General features: G+C 39.5%; 1 protein-coding gene across 4 annotated transcripts in view; it reads left to right on the forward strand.

The window, feature by feature from the left end:
* The first annotated feature begins 311 nt into the window (after window positions 1–311).
* Cadm1 (cell adhesion molecule 1) overlaps window positions 312–24,923 on the forward strand; it is a 314,369-nt gene continuing 289,757 nt past the window's right edge. For all 4 annotated transcript variants that reach the window (XM_076843737.2, XM_076843734.2, XM_076843735.2 and 1 more), the window contains exon 1: window positions 312–446. In XM_076843737.2, the coding sequence (XP_076699852.1) occupies window positions 314–446 (133 nt within the window). In that variant the 5' untranslated portion in view covers window positions 312–313. The remainder of the gene's footprint in view (window positions 447–24,923) is intronic.

Here is a 24,923-nt window from a genome sequence, read left to right on the forward strand (position 1 = left end):
CCGACACTCCAAGCGCCCTAGAGAACACTTTTTCCTTGATCTGGGGAAAGCGAAGACCGATTTTAACATAAACATATTTGCATACGCCCCTCCCCTTGGCCCCGCCCCTAGGTGGCGCGGGCGCGCCGCCGAACGCCAGCGCCAGGGGGCGGGGTGGGGGAGGGGGCGAGTCCTTCGAGAGCCGGGTTGGGCTCGCGTCGCTGTGATTGGCCTGTTCGGACTCCGCCTTCAGTGCATGTAATTAGCATCTCATTAGTTGTCCGCTCGGGCTCGGGAGGAAGCCACTGCCGCCAGTCTGAGGCAGGTGCCCGACATGGCGAGTGCTGTGCTGCCGAGCGGATCCCAGTGTGCGGCGGCAGCGGCTGTGGCGGCGGCGGCGGCGCCTCCAGGGCTTCGGCTCCGGCTTCTGCTGTTGCTCCTCTCCGCAGCGGCTCTGATCCCCACAGGTAGGTGTTGGTACCGGCCAGTTGGCCCCGAAACCTCCCCAGGCACCCCAGTAGCCGTAGCCATGGAGGGGGGAAACGTTTCCATGACAACCTCCCCCCACTTCCTAAATCCGAAGCGGAGGGAGTGTGGAGAGAAAACTCCTCGGCTGAGATGGAAGGGGCTGAGGGAATCGCTGCTCCCCTTCCCTGCCGGGCTGGTTATGAATGAGAGCCCTCAGGGATGGCTGCACCCACACCTTTTCTCCCTGGCTTGGCGCGAGGTGCGGAGTGGAGTGAGACTGGGGGGCCCGGGGCTAAAGAGTATGGGGGAAGGGGAGGGATCGAAGGCACCCCCAAACCTTCCGGACCCTCTTAAACTCGCTGATGTCCCCGCAACTTGCAGGTCCTCTGGTCTCCCAGGGCTGCCGGTTTGCCCCCACCTCTCCATTGAGCAACTCCCCCCCACCCCCCCCCGCGCCCTACTTCTCCATCCCCCAAGCTTCCCTATGGCTGACTACCCGCCGCCTCCGGCGTGATTCCTTGCGGGTTCCCAGGACACCTCAGACTTGTCTGTTCTCCTCCGCTCCCTGCGCTCTGCCTCTCTCCGGTCCCCGAACTGCACGTCTCTAGTGTTTCCCTCCGGCCCATCGCAGCCCCTCCGCCCCCTCGGCTAGGCTTCGGGTCTTCTTGGCCCGGATCCAGGCAGGGAAAGTTCCCCCGGCCTGGCCCCACGGGGGGGCGGTCGCTGTCGCTGTCTCTGCGGGAAGGCGCGGGGAGCCCGCATCCCGCCCGCCCCACGGCGTCCTCCGCCACGAGTGGGGACACCGGATTTCCCGGCAGCTCGTCCTTTCGGCGGCCGGAGGGTGGTGGAGGGCGCGTTCGCGGCCTCTGCGTCCAGGCGGGCTCCCTGTGGGCCTCCGGGCACCCCCCTCTTGGAGAGCAGTTTTGGGAATTTGCCCAGGGGAGGCTCTGCACGCCTGGCGCCTTCCCTGAAGACACGGTGCGCTCGGCAGGAGCTCCATGTGTGGCTGCCCGTGTGCCGGGCGCGTTGGCGCGGTCGGGAAAGAAGAGGGCAGTGTTTGCATTTGCTAACAAAAGGGAACCGGAGCTCTTCCCCAGCGGAGAGGCTGGTCGTGCTGCACCCTTGCTTACCTTCCCGCCGCCTCTTCGCGCTCGGCAGTGGCGCGGCGTCCCCGCGCCCCTGGCCGCCTGCTGTGGGCTCCCTGCGGGCGCCCGGACCGAATGGCTCCCGGCTACGGGGGGCGGGCGGCGGTGCATGAGGGGATGCAGTATGGCTATGCGCCTGCAAAGCCCCTCCTTGCAGCTCGAGAGCTGCAGGACCCGCAGCAACAAGTGGCGGAGGACGCCGAGAGCTCAACCCCCACCTGCGGAGCCCCTGGCCCGGGCGGGCGCAGCGCCTTTTTTGCTTGGGCTGTGCCTTTTGTTTACACGCTAGAGGACACACAGTTATGTAAACACCGCAGGAGACACGTTGTACGAAATGGGGATATCTGGGGGTGCTGGGCTTTGTATTTGGGGGATGGCCGGTTGGTGCTTTCCCCCAAAACAGGCTTACTGAGGATCTCTGCTTGGAGAGTATATCGGGCCGTAGGGGTGAGAGTCTGGCAGCGGCTTCATTCCCAGCGTTGGGGGGTTTTTTCTTCCCCGCCTTCGTCTGTCTTCGGATGTTGTTTATATGTTTTCCTCTGTGAATTCTTAATTTATGAGTTTCAAGATAATTGGGTTCAGCCGATGCCGGGTATGGTTACAACTTCATTTCAGGTGATGCCACTGACTGGAGGGGTTCCATAAAATGTTCCTGAAAAAGATCCCTCGTGCTGCTGCATTGTAAAAAGCGCCAGTGTCAGTTAAACGTGAGCGTGAGTAAAGGCTCGGTAACTGGCGCATAATAGAGGCAACAATAGACTTGTATTAGCTGCAAAAAAGGGGGGGAAAGCGCTGGTCGGGGATATTGCCTGAAAACGGGAGCCATGCAATGCCTCTTGGCAGCAGAACTGGATTAGATTAGGCTTCCCATGTCAAGCCTGCTCATTGAAGGCACCGGGTAGTAACAACAGTACTATATTTGTAACTATCTCGCGGTGAGAAGTTGCCTTCCCTGCGAAGGATATGTGCTGACTTAGAAAGGAGCGGTCTGATACTCAACTGTGCATGTCAAAGCTACATGAAAATTCTGTTGCCAGTTACCATGGAAGCAGCTTCTTGCTCTTGTGTACATCCCTGTTTGTACTCTGTTTATCAGATTGTGTTCAAATTAGAAAGTAATTGGGTTTGATTTGTAGTGAGGGGACTTTCTTTAATTTTTTATGCATTTTTTTTGACTCTAGGTTTGAGAGGGGGATATTGGCCCAACCCTAAATCCCATATTCTGGTGGTAAATTTCAGGTGGACGACTAGGGGACTTTTCTTCGTCAGACTTGTTAATGTGATCTGAGAAGCTCCTGATTCCCACTCCCAGGATTAAAGAAACCTGTTGGTGCTGTCTTTGAACTTCATTAGGCTTGTTTCATTTACATCCTTGCTAGGAAAGAGAACTCCAGCCATTAAGCACTGAGTCCTGATTCTTTTTCCCCTGTGAGTGAAGCCATCTATCCCTCTAGAGAAAATCTCCCATCCCTCCTGGTGGTGTTTGGATGAAATGGATGTTCATGAAATGCAGCCAGAATGGTATTGCCAAAGCAGTGTTAATTATGCCTGTTACATTAAAGTGCATGCATGATGTTTTGGATCCTGAATGAACCAGTGGTAGATCACCCTCTCTTACCTTTTTTGGGGATTAGAGAAGATGGCTGATGGGTGGGAGATTTGTGGTGGTGACGGGAAGTCAGGGGCTGAGTTTTGCGAGCCACAGCCTGTTGGGGCTTGCATCCCAGGGACAGGGACTTTGCAAAAGTGCCGCCCTGCTATTGTTGCCTTTCCCTGCATCAAATTGAATAGCCGCAGGAGGGACTTGCACTTGCCTGTGATAGCTTTGATAAAATATCCCTCATTAATGCCACTTTATATTTACAGTGTGTCACTGGAGACGCACAAGGCTTCATTTAGTGACTTGTGTGACGAGACAAGCTTGCATTATTTGCCTGGGACATTTTGGAGGAACAAGAGACCCATTGAGCAATCTTTTGAAATGAACAAATACGAAAAAGGGGGGAATAAAAGAGCAGGCAGTTCTCTGGAACAAAGAGCTTTATTCATATGGATGTTGTACATGCTTTATCCAGTTTTCCCCAGTGGCCCTCCTGGTAAAGGGGAGTGGGACAGGGAAGACGCCAATAGGCAGGACACTTTCGCTTCCTCTCTGGCTTCCTGACTTCATATTCTTATTGGAGTTGGTGCCTGACTCATTGCCTGCTTCGCTTTCCACTCCCTCAAAAATTCCAGAAGGTAACTGGTTTCTGGGTTCCGAATGGAAAATCTTAACACCCCCCCCCCCCCCACAAAATTTCATCAGACGAAAGTGCTAGCTACCTGTTGAGATTGATGATCATTGGAAGATATATTGGTTGAAGGGAAAGAGCTGTCACTTTTCTATGACATGTGTCAAGAGGTGGTTGATAGTGAATGTCAGATTGGTAAGATGTCTTGCAATTATAACATTAGCTGTACTATATTTATTTTTGAAGAAATGCTGTAAAAGCTAAAATCCAGAATTTTTATTATCATTAATGATGTTTTGGAGTTTTTGTGACTTTTCCCCACACCTGGTACATTTTAACCTCATATGTAAATGACTTTTTATTACTACTTACCCTACTTTGCTAAATGACTTTTTAGGTTTTGAAAATTGATAATATTACTATGAATATACACGGTCTCATTCTCGTTGGGTTTCTGCATGTTACATTTTAACGCCTTATTTTTCATTTAGAATTTACATTTAAAAATTGTGTGTGTGTTTGCTATTAACAGAAGTCCTGTTTTCATTTGGGGGAATTTCTTAAATGAGGCCAAACTAATTAATACTGTGATTTGAATGGAAAGTGACCAGCATAAGAAAAAATTTGTAAGAAATAAATCCAAAGGATTAAAATACTGTCTATCTTTCTTGGGAAGAATAGTACTGACCATAATGCTGGGCATTTTTAACAGAAAATCCAGCACAGAAAGGAGAAATCACACAGCGACATCTGTTGCAGAATTGAAAATTTGCTGCTTTGAGTTGGAAGCAATTAGTCCTTGTATAAGCACCTAATGGTATCAGTGTTTGTGTGTACTGATACAAATATGTATATGCACATACTTATATATGCATATAGACACAATATACAAAAACTCACCCACATACAATATTCATGTTCACATTAAAAATTATTGAATAGAAAATGTAACCTTTTCTATTGCATACGTATGTCCTTTTCAAAAATATTAGAGATTCTTGTAATTCTGGAGTTTTTGAAAGGGAAAGGTATTAGAAATCATCTGTGGTTTCAAAATGAGAAAGCCGAAGCTCAGAGAAGTAGGGACCTTGTTCACAGCTGAACTGAAGCTGGGCTAGCTACAGATTCTGGATGGAGACAGATCCCTTGATGTCCAGCCAGTGGACCTTTTGTTAAACCTCCTGGCAGGGATGCCCAGTTAGAAATATGGATCGGGGGAGGATGCTACTTCGGCTAAAAATATTTTGTATTCCAAAGGCAGCAAGATTAATTGTTGCTTTAGGTAATAAACCCATGGATCAGAAAGAATGACCTCTGGGAAGAATGGACCAGATCTTGGTAATGTTGTCTTTGGTGTTGACAAATGATTCTGAAACCTCTGGACTTTATTTGGCAGCCACCACGCGAATGTCGTCCAAAGCACCTTCATAGGGGAGAACACCAGGCTTGTATTGCTATAATAAGTCAGATACGTGAAAAGTAGGATTCACAAGACTCAGGTTTCCATTTTTAATATTTTTATTTGTCTTTTCAAGGATTAATTTTAGCAGTAGAACTGGTTCCATATAACTAAGGAAAAAAGGAATTGTTCTTAAGTTTAAGAACAAGAACATAATTTGATTTTCTTAGCAGGGGCTCTTTCTTTGTCTTATCAGAAAAAGAGCTGAAAAAGAATTTTGATAAATCATTGTTTTTGCAAGATGACCTTTTTACATTGGCCATATTTTCTCTTTTTTTCCCATTTTATTATGGAAAATTTCAAATATATCCAAAAGTGGAAAGAATGCCATATTTAGCCCTATATGCAAATCACCCAGTGTCAATAGTTATCCCACCCATGGTCAATCTATCCCTTCTGTGCTTCCTTCTCGTCTTCATTATTTCAAATAGACACTGGACATCCTATAATTTCTTCCACAATTACTTCAGGCTGATTCTTTAAGATACAGCTCCCCCCACCTCATAATCATAGTATCATTATCTGAATATATATATCCTCAACTGGATATACAGAATTTTTGCCCTACCTTCGCTTTTCTGAAAAAGGCAGAATGAAGGGTTGTCACAGTGGGTAACGGCAAAGCAGAAACCAGAGAAACCGGAGCACGATTACTGCTTGTTGCGAGACCTTTCCTTTGGTTTAGTTTATTTTGAGCAAGGTTGTGTTTGGATCTGATGAGATGAATTTTATTGTTGTATAAACATGGTTGTGTAAATATGCAGTAATTGTAGCTACCCCAACTGTGGCTTGCACCCTTGGCGAGATTGGCCATTTCCAGTTGTTCCCATAATGAGTACCCTCCATCTAAGAACTTATGTAGGAAGGCTTATTTTAGTTAGATGGCTGGGAGAAACCCTGTTCATATATTTATCTTCTTAGGCCTCCATGGTATAAAGTCTTTGCATTTTGTGAATATATTGCTTAAAAGAAAAATGTCTTCCCATTTCTAACTGGCTAAGTGCTAATTTCAGCCTATTTTCTGTAACTGAAGTGATCAAAAATGGTTTCTTTGGCGTGGGGAACCCTTACAAGAAGCTGTAAGTATTCGGACCATATTTTGGTGGGTTGAGGGTGAGGGGTGATAGGAAGAGAAAAGGTTACTATCTTTACTTCAAAATATTTGCCCCATTGATTTAAAATACAAATTTTAAATTTCAGCTAGAAATGTTGGAATACATCAGTGTTAATTTTTAAACTTTTTGGTTTTCCAAAATAGATTGGTTCCATTTTCCAAGGTTCGTGAAATGTGAGAGATTTTTTATTTTTATTTTTTTAAAGAGGCTCTTTCTCAAATATTTTATTTAATGCAGGCTATAAATCTGAAGCATTTGTTTTTTGGTTTCCAGCCAAACAGGTAATTACACACGAGATGCTTTTGAGGGGGTCTTAAAGGCCCTGACCAGGTGAAAACCCGCCTCCTGAGCTGGCTACCGCACAAGAAATGCACAAAGGAATTCGTACATTCACGGTTTGGGGAGCACTACCAAAATGGAATAAAAAGCCTTTGTTTGGAAACCATCAATGAAGGAAGGAACCCACTGGAATGTTTGTAATTACAAGTGGCACCTCCTTGTTTAGATTTCAGAAGCCACAGTTTCTTTTTCAGAGATTTAAATTGCAGGCTGGAGCCAGCAGCTGCTGTTGTGGTTAATGGGCAGTTTCTCTTTGAAGATCTTCCAGTGCTGGTCCTCAGAAGCTTTGGTGCAGTTGCCCATGATCTAGGGTTAAGAAAAAAGGGAGATGGCTGGGCACGGTAGTACACGCTTATAATCCCAGTGGCTCTGGAGACTGAGCAAAAGGATCACAAGTTCGAGGTCAGCCTCATCAACTTAGTGAGACCCTATCTCAAAATAAAAAATAAAAAGGGCTGGGGATGTGGCTTAGTAGTTATGCACTCCAAGGCTCAATCCCCAGTATCTTAAAAAAAAAAAAAAAAAAAGGAAATGTAGGTGTTTATATACATGCATGGCCAAAAATGCTGTGTGGCCTTTAAGACTGAGAGGAAGCAATCTCTAAAAAAACCTCTTTTGATTGACAGGTGTCTTGAGCCAGATGATTATCTAAGAGAGAGGTGGAGCAGGAAAACTTCTTATCTTTTAGTACATGTTTTACTGGAATATAGTTATTTGACCCAACATTTTGGTCTATATATTTCAGAAATGTTAAATAGGCTTGAAATGAAAGTGCTGTGATATATATTTAAATGCTACTCGGTGTTTGAAGTTGATATTCCAGTGACATATGGACTTTTAAAAATGCCTACAATAAGTATCTTCCTCTCGGCTGACTTCCTTGGGAAGGTAGCCTCTAATTCCTCCTCAGCTGCCCAGCACTGGAGGGCAGTGTCAAATTGGAAGTAAGTTATGCCATCTTTGGAGGAGTGGGGGGAAAATCTGCCTGAGAACAAAGGGTTCACTAGCTCCATCTCTCCATTGTCTCTACCATATCTTCACTTGGCTGGGATTAACCTGAAAGTTAACATGTCAAAAATGGAATCTTTTATCTTTCTGCCATAGGTATCAGCTTTCCTCAAAGTCTCCATTATTGTGAATGACACCATCATCATCCTAGTTTCCAAGGTCCCTAAATTTGGAGTCTTTTTTTTTTCTCCTCTTTAGCTTTCTCTTTTTTTCTCCACTATATTCTCCGGCATCCTCAGTGCCCTTTACGAACCACGTTTTATGAGCAGAAGCTTCCTAGCTAAATCCCCCTCTCCAGCCTTTCACTGCTAGCCAGAAAGAGCTCAGGTCTACCCACGGCAGTTTCTGTTTCTTTTCAGGACAGATCATAATATTTGCCTTTCAGAAATACAATATAAAATTCTTACTTCTTGCCTCAGCTTCAAAATCTGTACTGTTTTGTCTTTAGGTGGTTCCTTCTTCAATTGCTCTAGAATTTCCTCTCTAATTGCCCTCATTTCTTATTACTTTTCAGCCCAATCCTGATGGGACTGGAAGACTGATGATTCTCCAGTGAAATTGAGGAAGAAAGTGGTCTACCCATCAGCCTTCAGCTGGTTGCCGTTGCATAAAACTACTGTTTTATCTTTAACTGTCTGTCTTGGTTTATAGGTGAATGACAGCTGATTCTCTTTGCCTACTTTGAGAATAAATACCTTCCTGTTGCATCTTCCATTTTAACTAACACATACTTAATCTAAAATATACTTCCATGTAGATATTTCTTTTTCTTCTTGACAGGTACATACATGAGTGTATTTCTTTATGCTGAGTCAAAACGTGTCAAAATAATGACCATGTTTTTGATGGAAATTTTAAATTTCAGAATGTTGAAAATGTATAGGAGCTATTTGGTAGAACCTGTTTGAATGTGGGGATTTATTACAGCCTGAAAATGGTATAATTGACTTAACAAATTACAAGCTGGAAAAGGAAGATTTTCAGACAAAAAGAGAAGTTGTTCAGACATAGGAAGACTTTTTAAGGGTTAAAGTCAAAGTCAGAGGACCTCATATGGAGCTACTGACTTGACATGAGATTAGTCCCTCTACAAATGATCCGGGAGATGCCACCTAAAGTGGTGTATTGATGCTTATGTCTGGGATGTTATAGGTACAGAGAAAACCTACCTGGAGAAATGGCAGGCCTTTATTAGCTAGTATTTGGCTTTGGAATCAGTATTGCCTAACTAAACAGTCACGCCAACATTGGGGCATGTCTATGAATTTGGTTGTGTTTTGGTAGATAATAGAGAGTGACTTATCATTGACCTAAGAAACAAAAAAATGAGTTGAAGCTGAGTGTGGTGGCACCTGCCTGTCATCCCAGCTATTCACGAGCCTGCTGTAAGAGGATCATGAATTTGAGGCCAGCCTCAGCAGCTTAGTGAGACCCTCTGTCAAGATAATATAATGTGGGCTGGGGATGTAGCTCTCACCTAGCATGTGCAAAGCTTGAACCTAATACCAAAAATGAAAAAAAAAAAAAAGTAAAATAAAAAGGAAACAAAAAGATGGAATCTTCGTCTCTCAGTCTGACTGCTAAACTTGTTATTTTAAGGATCGTTTCAAAGCATTTATTTGGTGTTACTATCTGCCATAATTCTTCCTTTCTTTTCTTCATTGTCTGGAGTCCTTCCTCTTCAGAGTTCAGTTCTTGCTAGTAGAATAAGACTATACAGCATGATAGTACAATGATATAAGAATGTTATGGTTTTAGAGTATTTGGGGACAGTTTTGGGAGTAGGTTCTATGTCCAAATGTGGTTATGTATTTGGCTTTTTACTGAATTAAATACACCTGTGATTAACCAAGCCACCAGACTTCACAAGTCATCAGCTTGCTTCTCTCTTTGGAATAAAAGGAACATTGCCTCATTTCTCTTGCAGAAACCGTTATTTAAACAATGGAAACTTCAAAGATAGGGAGAAAAAAACAAGTTAATTTAGTACTAAATTACTGCTCAAATGGTTTTATCTCTTAAAAGGTTCAAGTAGAGATTAGCTTAAATGACACTGAATTTCACTTTTCCTTGTGCCTATCTTCTGAGCACATGTCCTTGTGAAGAGGCCTCTGTCCTTTTTCTTTAGTTTTGTTAGTAATCGTGGGAATGTTAGTTGCTATTTCATTTCCCTTTCCTAAAGCAAATCTCTCCATCACTAAGCCAGGTTGGCAAGTGGAATATTGTTTATATAGAGTAGTAAAGCATATGCTTTACTTAAGAATTAAGAACAGCAAAAACAACCTACCTACGTATGGACCACAAAAATAAAATCATACATGTGAGTATGCTTAAGTAGGAAGCATTATCTATCACTTATGCTAAAACAGTCACTGCCTAGTGGTGGGGGGGTTATGTCTCTATACATAATCACATTTATAAATCCCTCACATGTTAGAGAATATGAAGAAATACTATATTGAAAGGATTAATTTAGGATGTACTCAATCGGCTCTAAGGTGAAATGGAAGAATAAAGTGGCAGAGATCCCGCTGGAGTTGAATATCTTTGAAAGTGAGTGGAATAATCTAGTGACCTTGGAAAAATGTACAGAGATTATAAATCTACCTGTTGGGTCTTTTTCTTTCTTTTTTTTTTTAAAACACAGAGGACTTTATTATTCTACTCAGACTTTTCTAGCTTGTTATCATATTTAATAAAGAAATGGTATTTCTATAGTTAACCCATATACATTTGGTAGAAAAATGAGTGCTTAAAAATGATTTTTAAATTGGGTATCTCCTTTTATCGTAGGCTCTGTGTTAGGTACATCTTTGTCTTCTAGAAGGTTTTTTTTTTTAACTTTTATTTTAAAAATTTTCTAAATCATAGGAGAGTTGAAAGAAGAGCATGACAGCGAATATTTACTTACCTTTACCTTACCTAGATTAATCAACTGTTGACATTTTGCCCATTTGCTAAATAATATATACACACAAGCTTAAATATTTTCACCCCTCTGACTGAAGGGAAAAGTAGCAATAAAATATTATATAATTCTTTTACTCAAATCTCGAGTTCATACTGATGCCTTCAGTTCCAGTCCAACATCCCAGGTGCTTGTTTCTCTCTATCTCCTGTTCCTTATTTGTATCTGCTATCTCCCTTGGTGAAAACGCTGGTTCTCAGCCACATGTATAGTTAATATAAAATAGGTTTGGAATTATTCCACCAAGATGCCTGAAGACAAAAACATGCCATGTTAGGCTTAGATTTTTTCCATCTTTTTTGTTTTAAAATAGATCCTATTAAAGGTAGATAGTATTGTGTGTGTGTAAAATCAATTAAATATACTGGTAGCATATATTCAATTTTATATTGCAGATTTATTTTGAACACAGAAATCATGAGCATGGCTCAGAAATGCCCTATACTTTCTGCTCCATTCCTGCCAACCTTCCTATTGTAATAATTTCATTCTTATTAATTTTTTTGGTATATCTAATCCATTTTTCCTGTTAAAACATAATGAACAGTGTTCAATTTTTTGTACCTTTAAACAAAACAGTGTTAACATATGCCTATATCCTCTCTTCATATTTGAAAAATAGTGTGTTTTTTTAAAAATATTTTTTTAGTTGTAGATGGACACAATATATTTATTTATTTTTATGTCGTGCTGAGAATTGAACCCAGTACATCACATGTGCAAGGCAAGTGCTCTACCACTGAGCTATAGCCCCAGCTCTGAATGCTGTTTTTGTATACATTGACAATTTTCCCACTGTCATTTTATTTTATTTAGAAGCCAATTTTTTTCTACTATCTCTGTTCATTTTTTTTTCTTCTAAGGCAATAGTTTTATTTGGGTGGTAGGAATCTAATGAATCGATATTTTTTTTCCTTTTAATTCACAGTTACTTTTAAGAAAGTAAGGGCTCTTCCTTTCAGTATTAATATAATGTGTCTCTGATGTTTATTAACCAGCCTTTACCGTGCTTTTGATCAGTCATCTTTTACCCTTCTCTCCATCCACTAAATTGGGAAAACAAAACCCTTTTGTTTCTTTCTTTTTTGTTTTGCATTAGACATTTACTCTAAAGTGCATAGCCAAGGTACCTTTTGCATATAAACCTTGAACCATGTTCTAAAACTGCCTATTGGACACGTCAGTCAGGGTGTTCCATATTTATCTCAAATAAATATAGATGACAAAACAGCACATATAATTTATTTGCTATTTTTTTTCATGATCTCATTACTTACCGTGTAAGTAGCTACCAGTGTTGAATCATTTTATAGGTGAAAAAGTCAAGAGGATGAAGAGCTTCTTGTCCAAGGGACACAAATAGTTAATTATGGGAACCAGGATTGGAAATCAGATCTATCTTCAAAATCCATAATTTTAAACACTAACTGTATTTTCTGAAAACCAGGATGTCTAAAACTGAATTTAACATCTGTTCTCTTTTTCTTTTTCTTCTTCTTCTCTCCTGCATTTCCTTTCCTAGTGAAGGGTACCACTATCCACCCATGAGTTAAATAAGTCTGGGGGTCATTTTAGAACCCTCCCTTCTTCATTGTCTTCTCCCCCTCTAATAGCTACTGAGTCCTGCCCATCTTCATTTTTCTGATGAGGAAAGTAGGTTTAAGCTGGCATAACAGCCCCTTAACTGATCTGTTTACCTCTACCCTCATCCCTTGTAATGCATCATGCTGTTTCTAGACAGAGCTTTTAAAACACACTAGATTGTCACTTTCTAGCATAAAGATTCTTAAATTTATGTTCTTAGCACCTGAAAGATGCAATTTATTCTCTTTCAGGGTAGCCTACACCACCTAGCTTGTTTTCCTCTTCAGCACATTTCTTGTCTGCCCTCCACACTTAGGACTACCAAAGTAAACGAGTTCTGGATACACCAACCTTTCTTGTGCTTCCCCATTTGAAGCACCCTTATCTCTGTGGATGATTCCTGTGTCTCTTTTGAGAACCCAGCTCAAGCACTGATTCTTCAGGGAAACTTCCATGACCACTCAAGCTGGTTAAGTTGCATTTTGTTGTGTCCTTCTTGTACACTTTCCTAAGGACTTTTCCTGACTTCTCTTCTTCCTTCCTGTCAAACATCCTTCTCTGAATGGCCCAGGCTCCACTACATACCTGCTATACATTTTGTATTTGTCCAGCTTGTTTCTAACAACAGAAATATCCTATCCTTCTACCTTCCAAATCAGCTTATTTAAATCCTCTGTATACATAAAGGCCCACCAGTGATTGTTCTCCAAGACCTATATAATTTCCCAATCTCAATATAATGTTTTCTTTTTAACTCCCATTGGTTTCTCTGACCATTCCATGGCATTTAACATTTTACCCTAGTGTATGTTAACATGTGTCCACTGATGGATATAAATCGTATTCAAGTATCTTGTACAGAAGGGATGATTTTGTGTTGGTTTTTGTAAACTTAACAGTACAAAGCCCAAGGCCCTATACATAGTACATGCTTAATAAGCATTTGTTGAACCAGTGACTCAATTGGACATTAGTTTGTCCATTGTCCATTAAAATAATTTCTGTCAGCATATATGTGAATAGGGAACAAGATGGTACTATTCAGATTTGAAGATCAGTTTAAAAATGAATCACTCAAAAGGATATTTGTTCAGTCACTATTTTCCTGTTACAGAATTTGATTTCCCATATGTATATATCCTGTGCTTTTCACTTGTGAATAATGGTAGTTGGGATACATAATTTACAGTAGGGCTTACTGTTTATGAATTTAAATTGGTAGTTGTCCTGTTATCAGCTCTATCAGTTATTTTAGGATTAAAATTCTTTGTAGAAGTTATTTCCTCATAATGGATGAAGAGCTGTCAGTGTGTCTGACTCTTTCGTGGCTTGAAGGACTGACTTCTAGTGTTTGTTCATACTTGGTTCTTGGGCAATCACTGGAGAGATTTAAACTCCCAGTCCAGATAAGAGAATCTCTTTCCATTTATTTAATCACTTCACAGTCTTGGGATAGCTGGACTTTGAGTCATTGCTGAGGCCATATCAGTACTTTAGAGTTGAAGCAGCAAACCAAGAAACTTATCTCTGAGGCCATCTGCTCCTCTTCACCTTAGCTTTCATGACAGTCTTGTCTTAAAACTGAGATATATTTCTCAGAAGAGGTGGTGAACATAGGAAAATTTAAACCTCAGGGTAACAGTTTTCCTTGTACAGTAATAAAGATGTATGTGGAGTCACTGACTACAGAATCAAAAAATAGATCACAGTAATCGGATCAAACATGAGAAATGGCTTGTTGCTGTATTTAAAAAAATGAGGTGGGCAGTCTGTTCTGTTGAAATGCTTCCTCTTTTTATGTGACTGTGTAGTTGGTACAAGGTTAACACTGGCAAAATGAAGCTTATAGAGTTAATTGCCTAAAACTGATCTAGTTTTGAGCAGAAAGATTTCTTTTTGGCCTTATGTAGAAGATGGGAGAGATTTTGTGCAAGCAGAGAGGAGAATGTGTTTGTTCACACTACCTTTTAATTTAGGATAAGTTTGGAGTTTGTTCTTCCTGTGAATATAGAGGTGGGACCACTCTAACCAGAGTTTATTGCTGTAATATTTTTTAAAAGCATTTGTAACACTGATATATCTGTGACCTTGTGAAGGCGTTATTGAGAGGAGGGGGTGGTCAGCCCTTTTTCTCACTGTCATAAGTGATGCCTACTCAATAACTCTAACTTTCTGACAGTGCCGGGAGGGGAAGGAGTGCCTATCGTAACTTGTTTTTTATGGCTTATTTCTAACGCATTCTTCTCATAGTCACATCCATCCATTTAGACTTCTCTTCTCCCTGCCTAAGGCGTGCATCCAGCCTAGGCTGAGTTTGGTGTTTTAAATGCTTTGAATTATGGAGAATCGTAGTATTTTATCGATGCTTCCCTTGTAGCTGTATAGTTCTATATTGTCTTAGGTTACACAGCTTGCATTTCTTGGGCATTGTGAGTGGATTATTGCAATTAATTGAGATTTTGAAAGTGAGACATCTTATTTTTATCATGTGTCATATTCCCTTTCTTGGTCGACAAGGGATTGCCTTTTTATGAAATCCTTTATATTGTAGGCATTATACCCTTTCTCTGCACCCTAAATATTGGCAGACATTTCCTTATTATCGTGACCTAATGTCAAGTAAATAATGATACGATGGCAATATTCAAGAAAAATTATAGCTCTGAAATACAAATTTTGTCAGTGTGGTAATGTATAGTATATGATTGTTTTATCCAAGAAGGAGAAAAGATGAGTTAATCAATTTCATCTAGAATTAGGTGGCTAATGCTTCAAGTGTCCTATTTAAAAACAATTACATCTAGATCCTGTCTGCAGGATTGCTTATTTCATTATTCTGGTCATTTGCATGAAAACAAGTTGATGATTCTTTAAATAACCTGTCTGTTAGTTATCTTTTCATCCTGAATTGTTATTCCTCAAGCATTATATTCCATTCATGCAGTAGCATGAATCAGGTCTAGAAAGAAAGATTTTAGCTAAGGTAGTAGCAGAATTTTCCTTCACCTTTTTTAACCAAAAATGATTTCCTGTTTTCATATTAATTTACCTACAATTATATCTCTTTATCCTTGTTTCATAAGGTAAGTGCATGCAGAGTTATGTTTTAATAGAATATTTTTCAAGGTTTTAGGATTTTTAAAATGGGGTCATCACCTTCAAGATTTTGACCTGAACTTTTCATGAACTAAAGGAGCAAGAAAAGGAAAGATTGGGGGTGGGGGAAGGGAATGAATATATAATGTACTTATAATGGAATAACTGATCAAAGTTAAATTCATTTTATAACATTTATCTTGTGCTAAAGCACTCTACCATTTCAACAAGAGAAGCTCCACATTTACATATTGGATTTCCCCATAAGATTCTCTTTGAAAAAAGTGTCTTGTTTGTTTTTTCAAAGGTTTGAACCAGTGGCTTAAACTGAATGATTCCTCCAAGTTCAAAACAACAAGGCTAGAGAGAATGAAGCTCAGTTTCCTGAGAGATCACATTAGGGCTGAGGCTACAGCCATAGACAGTGACAAAGAATGCTCATTTGCCTGACCTTTCATCTCTTCATATTCCCTTTGGGGTCCTGGAAGATGTGGGCTTTCCTTTTTAAATGAAGTCTTGAAAACATGGAGGTCGGGCTTGGTGGCACATACTATAATCCTAGCAACTCTGGAGGCTGAGGCAGGAGGAGAGGAAGTTCAGCAACTTAGCAAGACCCTGTCTCAAAATAAAAATAAAAAAGGACTGAGGATATAGCTTAGTGCTATAGCACCCCTACGTTTGATCCCCAGCAACACACAAACAAGCATGGGGAAGATTTCCACTAAGAAAGAGGTGAGAAGGAAGGACAGTGCAAGTTGAAGAGAATCACATGGATAAACGTTTACCATGGAAAAACTAAAGTGGTCAGTGAGAGATGGAATTAGCAAAAGATAGCTGGGGCCAGATGGTGGAAAAACTTGGAATGCCAGGTTTAAATTAAATTCAGGAAGTCACTGGGAACTATTAAAGGTTTTTTGAACAGTAAAGTAAGTTCAGTTTCATGCTTCGGGAATGGGAATCTGGCAATGATTAGAAATTTAGAGATTATATCAGAAATGGAGAGATGTTAGGAGTATAATAATAGTTCAAATAATACTTTCTGAAAACTTGAACTAGGACAGTGAAAGAAGAATAGAGGTGTAATTGACTGGATTGAGTGGGCTGATGGAAGATTGGGAGTGGTAAATATAGAATAGAAATGGATGTGTTCTTTGGTTTTTAAACTTGAGTGACTAGAAGACTAGTTCTTCTTTTCTTTGGCAGCGTTAGGGATTGAAGCTAGGGGACCTCTACCACTGAGTTACATTCCTAGCCCCCATCCCTTTTTAATATTTTTTTAAATTTTGAGACAAAGGCTGACCTTGAACTTGGGATTCTCCTGCCTCAGCCTCTTGAGTTAGCTGGGTTTATAGTTGTGTGCCACTGTGCCCAGCCAAGAAAGGCTGTTCTAATTAACATAAATAAAAATGTTATATGGTGAGTTTATTAAAAGAAGGCAATCAGCTTGGTTTCAGATATATTATACTGAAGTTACATCATTGGAACACACAGGTGAAAAATGTTAAAAAATGTTTGAAATGTACTTGAGTTTAGAGAGAATTTGAGAGTAGAGATAGAGATGCAGATTTGAAAGTCATCAGCAAAGAAATGAGAGCTAAAGTTTTACTTTTATGCTGTTATTCAGCTACTTATTTGACAGTCACTTATTGAATTTCCCAGTGTATGTCAAAGATTGTGTTAGGATTATATGATGATCCTGAATGGTTGGTGCATAGAGGTAGAACCTTAAGGCAGGTGTGTTGGGGAAAGGATGAAGAACCCTGGTGAACACTAGAAAGGACTCGTTGGAGGACTAGGTGATCCATGTTGAGAAAGGAGGGAGATGGGCAGTGTTGATGTGGGATGGAAGTTTCAAACTATGGTGCTGAAAGGTCATTGAAGGAAGAATATTGTCTTGGAAGTGAATGAACTATGGGGAGAAGGTGATATAAGCAAATGAAATTAGACTGGAGGGATTTAGCCAGTCACAGCTAGGAGATAGCAGTGCCAGAACCAGATTTTAGGTTTTTTTTGGATTCAAGTTCATTTCTTACTAAAGTATAGTGTACCAAATTGTATCTTAATGGGGTATAGAGAACTATGGAGAGCCTCAGCCTGTCTATATCACTTAAAATGTTTTAAAATTAAGCTTCTTGAGGTTGTGGTGTTGAGTAAAGAGTAAATTAGTGATCCTCACAACTGTCCTTGTATTTCACTTGATGAATGACAGCTTTGGCAGGTTAAGCATGGAGGGAAGATAGATGGAAGGTGCTGCTTTTTTTTTTTTTTTTTTTTTTTTTTTTAAACAGTGTGCTGCTTTAACAACCACCACGGAAGAACAAAAACAAATCCTAGTGTAGCACAGGGAGCACTTTCAAGGATGGCAGAAAGAATCTAGGTCAGCTTAACAGCAATTCCTATTCTTTAGGTAGATTAATGTCTGCCACCCTGGTTTTCAACATGCTGTGCAAAGTCCGGAAAGACAGTGTGTGGTTCCTATTTTAGTCTGTTGGCTGTTGCTATAACAGAATACCTGAGACTGGGTAATTTATGAATCAAAGACATTTAGTTTTACTCTTGATTTGTGTGTGTGTGTGTGTGTGTGTGTGTGTGTGTGTGTATGTGTATGTATGTGTGGTTCTGGGGATCAATCCTAAGACCTTGTGCATGCCTGGCAAACACTTGCTTTGTCACTGAGCCACATCCCCATCCCTAGCACCTGACTCATGATTCTTTAGGACCAGGAGCATGGTGTCAACATTTGCTCAGCTTCTGGTGAAGACCTCAGAGCAAGTAAGCAAATGATGTCAAGACAAAACTTGTGGGCTAACCTTTTATAACAGCTCACTCTCTTGAGAATTAATCCATTCTTGGAAGAACTAATCCAGTCAGGTGAAAAAGACTAATGTCCCTTAAAGGCCCTGTTTCCCAACACCATTACATTGGCAACCTAATTTCAACCTAAGTTTTGGCCAGGACTACCATATTTAAATTATAGCAGTTCCTTAGCACATATTAGTCACTAGGGGGTCACAAATTAAGTTTATATGTGGGAGCATTTTGATCTACAATTGAATAGAGAGAGCATAGCAGTACACTGAGTTGTAGTTGGCACCTTCTCAATACTTCCATGTAGAAGATACAACTTTATGGACATTTCATCTGTTACCTTTAGGAAATGATTAGTCTTCTTCTATAGGTCAGAAAGTTGCTTAATTTAGAAGTAGAGCTCTGGAACCTGGGTGGGATAATAATGATAGAAATATTCCATATCTGTTCTGTACGAGTTAATAACCACTAGTGACATTTGACCACTGAGCCCTTGAAATGTGTGCCTAGTATGGCTGAAGTGCTGAATTTTCAATTTCAATTTAGATTTAAATAGCCACATCTATGGCTGTTGGCTACCATATTGGATGAACTATCCAATAAAAAAATTAAGTCAAATTTTCATGCTCATTTTAATAGCATGAACTGGTGAAAAGAGGTTGGAATAAGGGTTGAGTTGTATTAATATTCACTCCAAATTCAGTAGGTTTATAATACATATTGAACTCCGCTCTTATGGGCATCTGATTTTTTTTCTGTGCTTTTTTTTTCCTTTGGTATGTCTAAAAGCATCTAGAATATCTTAATTGTCCTTTTTTCATTTGAAAAACTATTCCTCTTGGCTTTAGGAGGGATATAGCTCGTCTAGTGCATAGATTAATAGCTCCAGTTTTGTCCTTAGGAAGCTAAATCTTGAAGGTTACTGTTACATGACTATATTGTCGTATGCCAATTCACATGGTGTTTTTTTTTTCTTAGTGATGCTGAAAGTGAGTGAAATGTGAAAAAAACATTATTCATTTTAAATAGTTTTGACTGCCAGGTTAATGCGACTCTTAAGCGGAGCTTCATGAGGTCTGGCCATAGTAACTGCTTTTAACTTGATTTAAAGTTCTTAAACATTCTGAATTGCCTCGCCTAATCTTTTTATACTGAACGTACAATTTTCAGGCTCTTTTTTATTTTCAAATCCATAACTGACAGCTGCTCAACACCTCATTCAAATAGTTTTAAGAGTTTTAGAGAAAAGTTGGGACAGACTGGATTTACTGACATCAGTTGGATTGAGATATTATGGATTTAAAGATGATAGAGAAGGGTAGAGAAAAATATAAAATAATTATTGCATGTTCACTGCTTGCACAAAGACAGGGATTTGAAACCTAATAACTAAGAAAACTGAGATAGCAGAAGGACATTTGAGTTAACTTTTAAATCTTAAGAAATGAAAACTTCAATTGAAAACAAAATTTTCCTATAGTCCCATTTGTTTTATTACATAAAAAATTAATGTACAGAAGTGAGTATGTACCAAAACCTCCATACAACTTTTTTTTTTTTTTTTAAACATACATCTTACAAATTCTGTGAACTAACTCTTCAGGGGATCCCATGGTGTCTGTTCACAAATGAAATTAACTGTTTTACAAGAAAAAAAATAACTGCATAAGGTCTTTCACGTCCACGCCCAGTGATACATGAAATTATCCTAGGACTCAACTAAGAAGGCTCTGGGCTCCAGGGAAAATAGAGAAACTTCAGAGTATACTGTTTATCCAAGAATTAAAACAAATATGACTATAAATTTTGTCTTTTGCCTTTAATGCCTTTTGAGTAAATGCTCTGTGTGTGTGTGTGTGTGTGTGTCCTACTATGTGTTGTACACTGTGGTAAGTATAGTTTTACAAACACTAATTATATAGAATCTTTTCCTTCAAGACATTTTTATTTTAGACTCTTCGGCAGGAGACAGTAAAGATAATAACATTCTGTGCCAAGAACCAGGAGAGACAGTTTCAGAGCTTGTGGAAGCATGGAAGAGGAGTGTCTAACACAGGATAGAGATTTAGAATCTGGAAAGATTTTCAGGAGGCTCTGGGAAGGTCTTAAAAGATAGGTAGGAGAGATCCAGAGAGGTGGTGTGAGTAGAGTTTTCCAGCTAGAGAGAGAATATGTGGAATACATGGAAACATAAAAAGCATGGGGGATTCTGAGAACTGCCAATAGTGATGTATAGCTCGCAGAAAAACCTTTCAGGGAACAGCAAGATATGAAGCTGGAAGAGGGCAAGAAGGAGTCAAATCATAAAAGACCAACTTGACGCTAATGGGGGATTTAGGCCTTATTTTATAGAGTCTCCTCTCAAATGTCTCTTTGGAATCCTGGAGAAGGATGGAATGAATTTAGAGGATTTGAGACCAAAGGTAGAATAGTTAGGGAGCTGTGGAAGATTAGTTGAGATTATGGGGGCCTTAACCAAGGTACTTGCAATGCAGTTTAGGAGAAAGTTAGTTTCAGGAGATAGAATTTCATTATTGCTGGAGGAAGGGAGAAGAGAAAGAAGAGCCTCATTGTGACTTGGCCACCTAGGTGGGTGATGGGTCCACAAATGAAGGTAGGGAGTTTGGAAATTAGACAGAGTTGGAAGTTCAGGATGAGTAGAGCTGCTGCACTGGACGCACATTCAGAGGCAGACCCAGCAGCACCCCTTTGGAACCATAGTCATGAATAAGTTTTCCTCAGAATTTACACTGGGTAAAAGAGGAAGAGGTGCTAAGGACAGAATCCCTGGGAGCAGTAACAATCAAAGGTAGGCAGAAGATGATGAATTAGTAGAAGGAATGAAGAAGGAAAAGCAGGAAAATTTTCTTTATTTTGGTTCCAAGAAGGGGAGTGAGGAACAGTGTCAGATGCTACAGGCAGGTGAGGTAGGGAAAGGCTGTAGCACTTCAGCATTTCTAGGGAAGCTCTGTTGAGCAACTGTGGTGCAGGAGGGAATGTGGAAACCAGATGGCAGGGCGTGGGCAAAAGGAAGTGCAGAATAGGTGGTGAGGGTTGTGGACAAGTGCTGTAAAAGGCTTGGCTGATGAAGGTAAGGTGTGAGAGAGATGAAGTGGCAATATGGAGATGTAGGATTAAGGGACATTTCAGTTATATTTTAAATTAGGGAAGGTTGTATATGTCATGAAGTAAGAGGACATGGAAAATAAAGAAGTGAGTATGTCACTGACTCATAAAGTCCACAGAGAGGCCCAGGAGGAGGTATTTGCTTGAGGAGGGAGACCATTTCTTTCTTTTGACGTGCAGGTCATGGAAAAACCTTCAGAAGTGGGGTGATTTAGTAAGATTATGCCCTGCAGGGCTGAGACTTGGGGGGAGGGACTGTGGGAATGCAGGAGCCCATGTACCTGCTGACAATGAGGTGGATCTAGGGGTGTGAGCAAGCTGGAGTGACAGCTGGGAAAGTTTGAAATATACTCAGGAACTCAGAAGATTGCAGAGCACTCAACTGAGGTTGGCAACCTCTTGTTGTGTCCCTCATCTTAGTTCTAATTGTCTTTACCTGAGCAATGAGCTGAATCCCTCTTTCCCAGGTAGATACTGTGGTACTGAGGTGTCCTTAATGTACTCATCTCTTTTCAGAGGGAAGGCAGGTTAGTATAACCGAGCTAAAGGGATCTTGAGGGAGTTTGGAGACAGCCTTCTCATTTTGTAAACAAGAAAACAAACTTGGAAAAATGAAGTGACTTATTCAAATAAATCCAAAGCCAGGGTTAAGCCCTAGACCTGATTTGCAGCCCAGGGCTCTCTGTTCCCTTGCCATCACCTTGGATTATGAGTAAATCCCATCCATTATAAATGCTCTTAATTTCTTGTTTTAGACACTGGGAAATCTGTACCATTTTCTTTCTCTTCTATCCTCCCCCTCCCCCATTTTCTGCCAGTTTCCAGCAGGTATAATGATATTCTGGGATGCTAAAAATAAGTAAGATTATGTATTTTTTCCTAAGTAGAGATGATATTTAATTAGATAAGAATATTACTTGACTTATAAAAAGGTAGAACTTAAATATTGAAGTGTTTAGAATTTCTCATAAACTTTTTATAATTTTTTCAAAGTATATTTATTTATTCATTATCAATTCTAACTTTTATTTATTCTGTATTTCAAAGGGTTATGGTGATGTAGTAACAAAAAATTCTCGTATCTGCCCTGTTTGCTGAGAATTGATACTCATTATTAGTATCCATCTGGGAGGCAGATGCAGGAGGATCACAAGTTCAAAGCTAGCCTCAGTTAGTGAGGCTTCAGCAACTTAGTGAGACTCTGTCTCAAAATAAAAAACAAAAAGGGCTGGGGATGTGGCTAAGTGGTTAAGTGTCCCTGGATTCAATCCCTGGTACCAAAAAAAAAAAAAAAGTTCCATATGAGTAACTTGTGTATACCTCTTTGGGATCTACCGTCTGTCCTTAGCCTAGATAAGAACCAAGAGACATATAATTGTATGTCTGTTGGAGACACACAAATTTGGCAGGAATGATTTAATGTGAAACAAGGGACCCTTAATTAATTATGATTGTTGATAATACATTTTTCTTCTTTGTTTCCAAGAATGAGAATAATTCAGCAACATGATTGATAAATAAAACATAGAAGGTCAGTTATGGTTGCCCTGGTAACTATATTTCTCAGCAAGTATCTTGTTTGCCATGAAATATGTCCTGAGTGATTTCCTGGAAATCACATTCTGAATGTCATGACTTTTTGTATTTAAATTTCTTATGCACTCCTTTAGGAATGACAGTTTTATAGGCTTTTGGGGTTGGGTTCTGAAGCAGTATGTGTGTTGGGGATCCTTGTGTTTTTCTCTTTTTGTGGAAGACAAACAGCAAACTGTGGTTACAATGAATTTGTTTTAAGTTTAAGAAGAACATCTAAGTCTAAAGTGGGATTTAAGAGTACAATTATGTGCCACATGATGACATTTTGGTCAACAATGGACTGTTTGTATAATCGTGATCCCATAAGATTATAATGGAACTGAAAAATTTCTATTGCCTAGGGATGTTATAGCTGTCTTAATGTCACAGTGCAATACATTACTCAAGTGTTTATAATGGTGGTGTGAATGCACCTACTGTGCTGTCACATTATGTACTATAAAAAGATATAGCACATACAGTTATGTTGAGTACATAATACTTGGTAATGATAATAAATGAATAGTATGGGTTTACTATACTGTACTTTTTATTGTTATTTTAGAGTTTAAAAACGGTGTGCCATAAAATAATCTGCTGTGTTATGCCAGCAGCAACATCATGCATCTCATGTTTACTGTCATCTCTTCTTTACATCATTTTTTCTTGTGCTTGATTTAATCTCATGTTGTTTTGTTCATCATAGCCCCAGGAGCAATAGATTATAAGACAGACACACACACACACACACACACACACACACACTCATACACACTACTTTAGAGCCTAGATGTATAATAGGCTATACTATCTAGGATTGTGTAAATACACTCTTTGAAGTTTGCACAATGATGAATTGGATACTGACAAATTTCTTGGAACATATCTCTTTAAGTGATACATGGCCTATATTTGAATGATTTTTGTGATACATGGAATTTCTTAAATCTGGAAAATTTTTATATAGCATTTAGACAAAGCATATTTTCTGGATAAGAAATCAGGAATGCATGCATTCACACATACCTTTCGACTTAATTCCTATGCAATTACTTTGAGTAGAATAAATTATTCTCAAGAAAGTGTTAAAGATGAAAATAAAAATAATTGAGCAATTAGAGCAATTGCCCTCTTCTTGAAGATTTATGGTAGTATGAATTAAAATTAAGTGAATGATTAAGAAAAAGTTTAACATATTCTTTGACCCCAAACAAATCCTCCTTCATTCTATAAAAATAGTTTTTTTTAATGTACAAATTTTAACTTAAAAGGATGTAGCTGCTGAATTGTTTTTAATAAGAAAAAATTGCAGACAGATAGTCCAAATGTCTGTCAGTAGGGCACTGGTTAAATAAATTATGATCTGTCCACATAATGGAATACTTTATATTCCATTAAAAAGAGTGATTGTATTAAAAAGAGTGATGTAGACCTGTGTCTACTGACAGAAGATTTCCAGGATGTATCAGTAGGTGGAAAAAAGCACATTGCCAAGCACTGTATATATAGATAATCTGAAGTATTTTATTATTATCAAACTAATGCCTACTATCTAATTGGTGTATACATTTAAAATTTGAAAAGTAAATGCAAAGCTTTTACCAGTTATCCCCAAGAGTGGGATTTTGAAGGACTTTTCAAGGTTATATTTTGCATATTGTTTGAAATTTCTATAATGAATATGTGTTACCTTTGTAATAAGAGCAAAAGAAAAAATACAAAGCCTACTATTTAAGGATGTAAAAATCAGTTGAAATGGATGCTGTGTATACAAACAGGAGGCTTGTATAAACCTTTTGTTTACTATTTGTTTTTGTCTAGATGCTTCGGCGTTTGAAGGGGTATTTATATTTATGTCTCTTGAACCATTATAATGATTTTTAACTCCTTAGGTATCTACTGTTTTGTTTCCTCATGTTTCAGTTATTTTCCAAGTATATCTTTTTCTTTCGATTATTTCTTTGCCAGGCAACCTCTTTTGTTTATATTATTTTGTTGCTACTTAAATAGGCTCTTCTTTTT

Source organism: Callospermophilus lateralis, chromosome 2 (genome assembly GCF_048772815.1).
Source record: "Callospermophilus lateralis isolate mCalLat2 chromosome 2, mCalLat2.hap1, whole genome shotgun sequence".
Classification (NCBI taxonomy): domain Eukaryota; kingdom Metazoa; phylum Chordata; class Mammalia; order Rodentia; family Sciuridae; genus Callospermophilus; species Callospermophilus lateralis.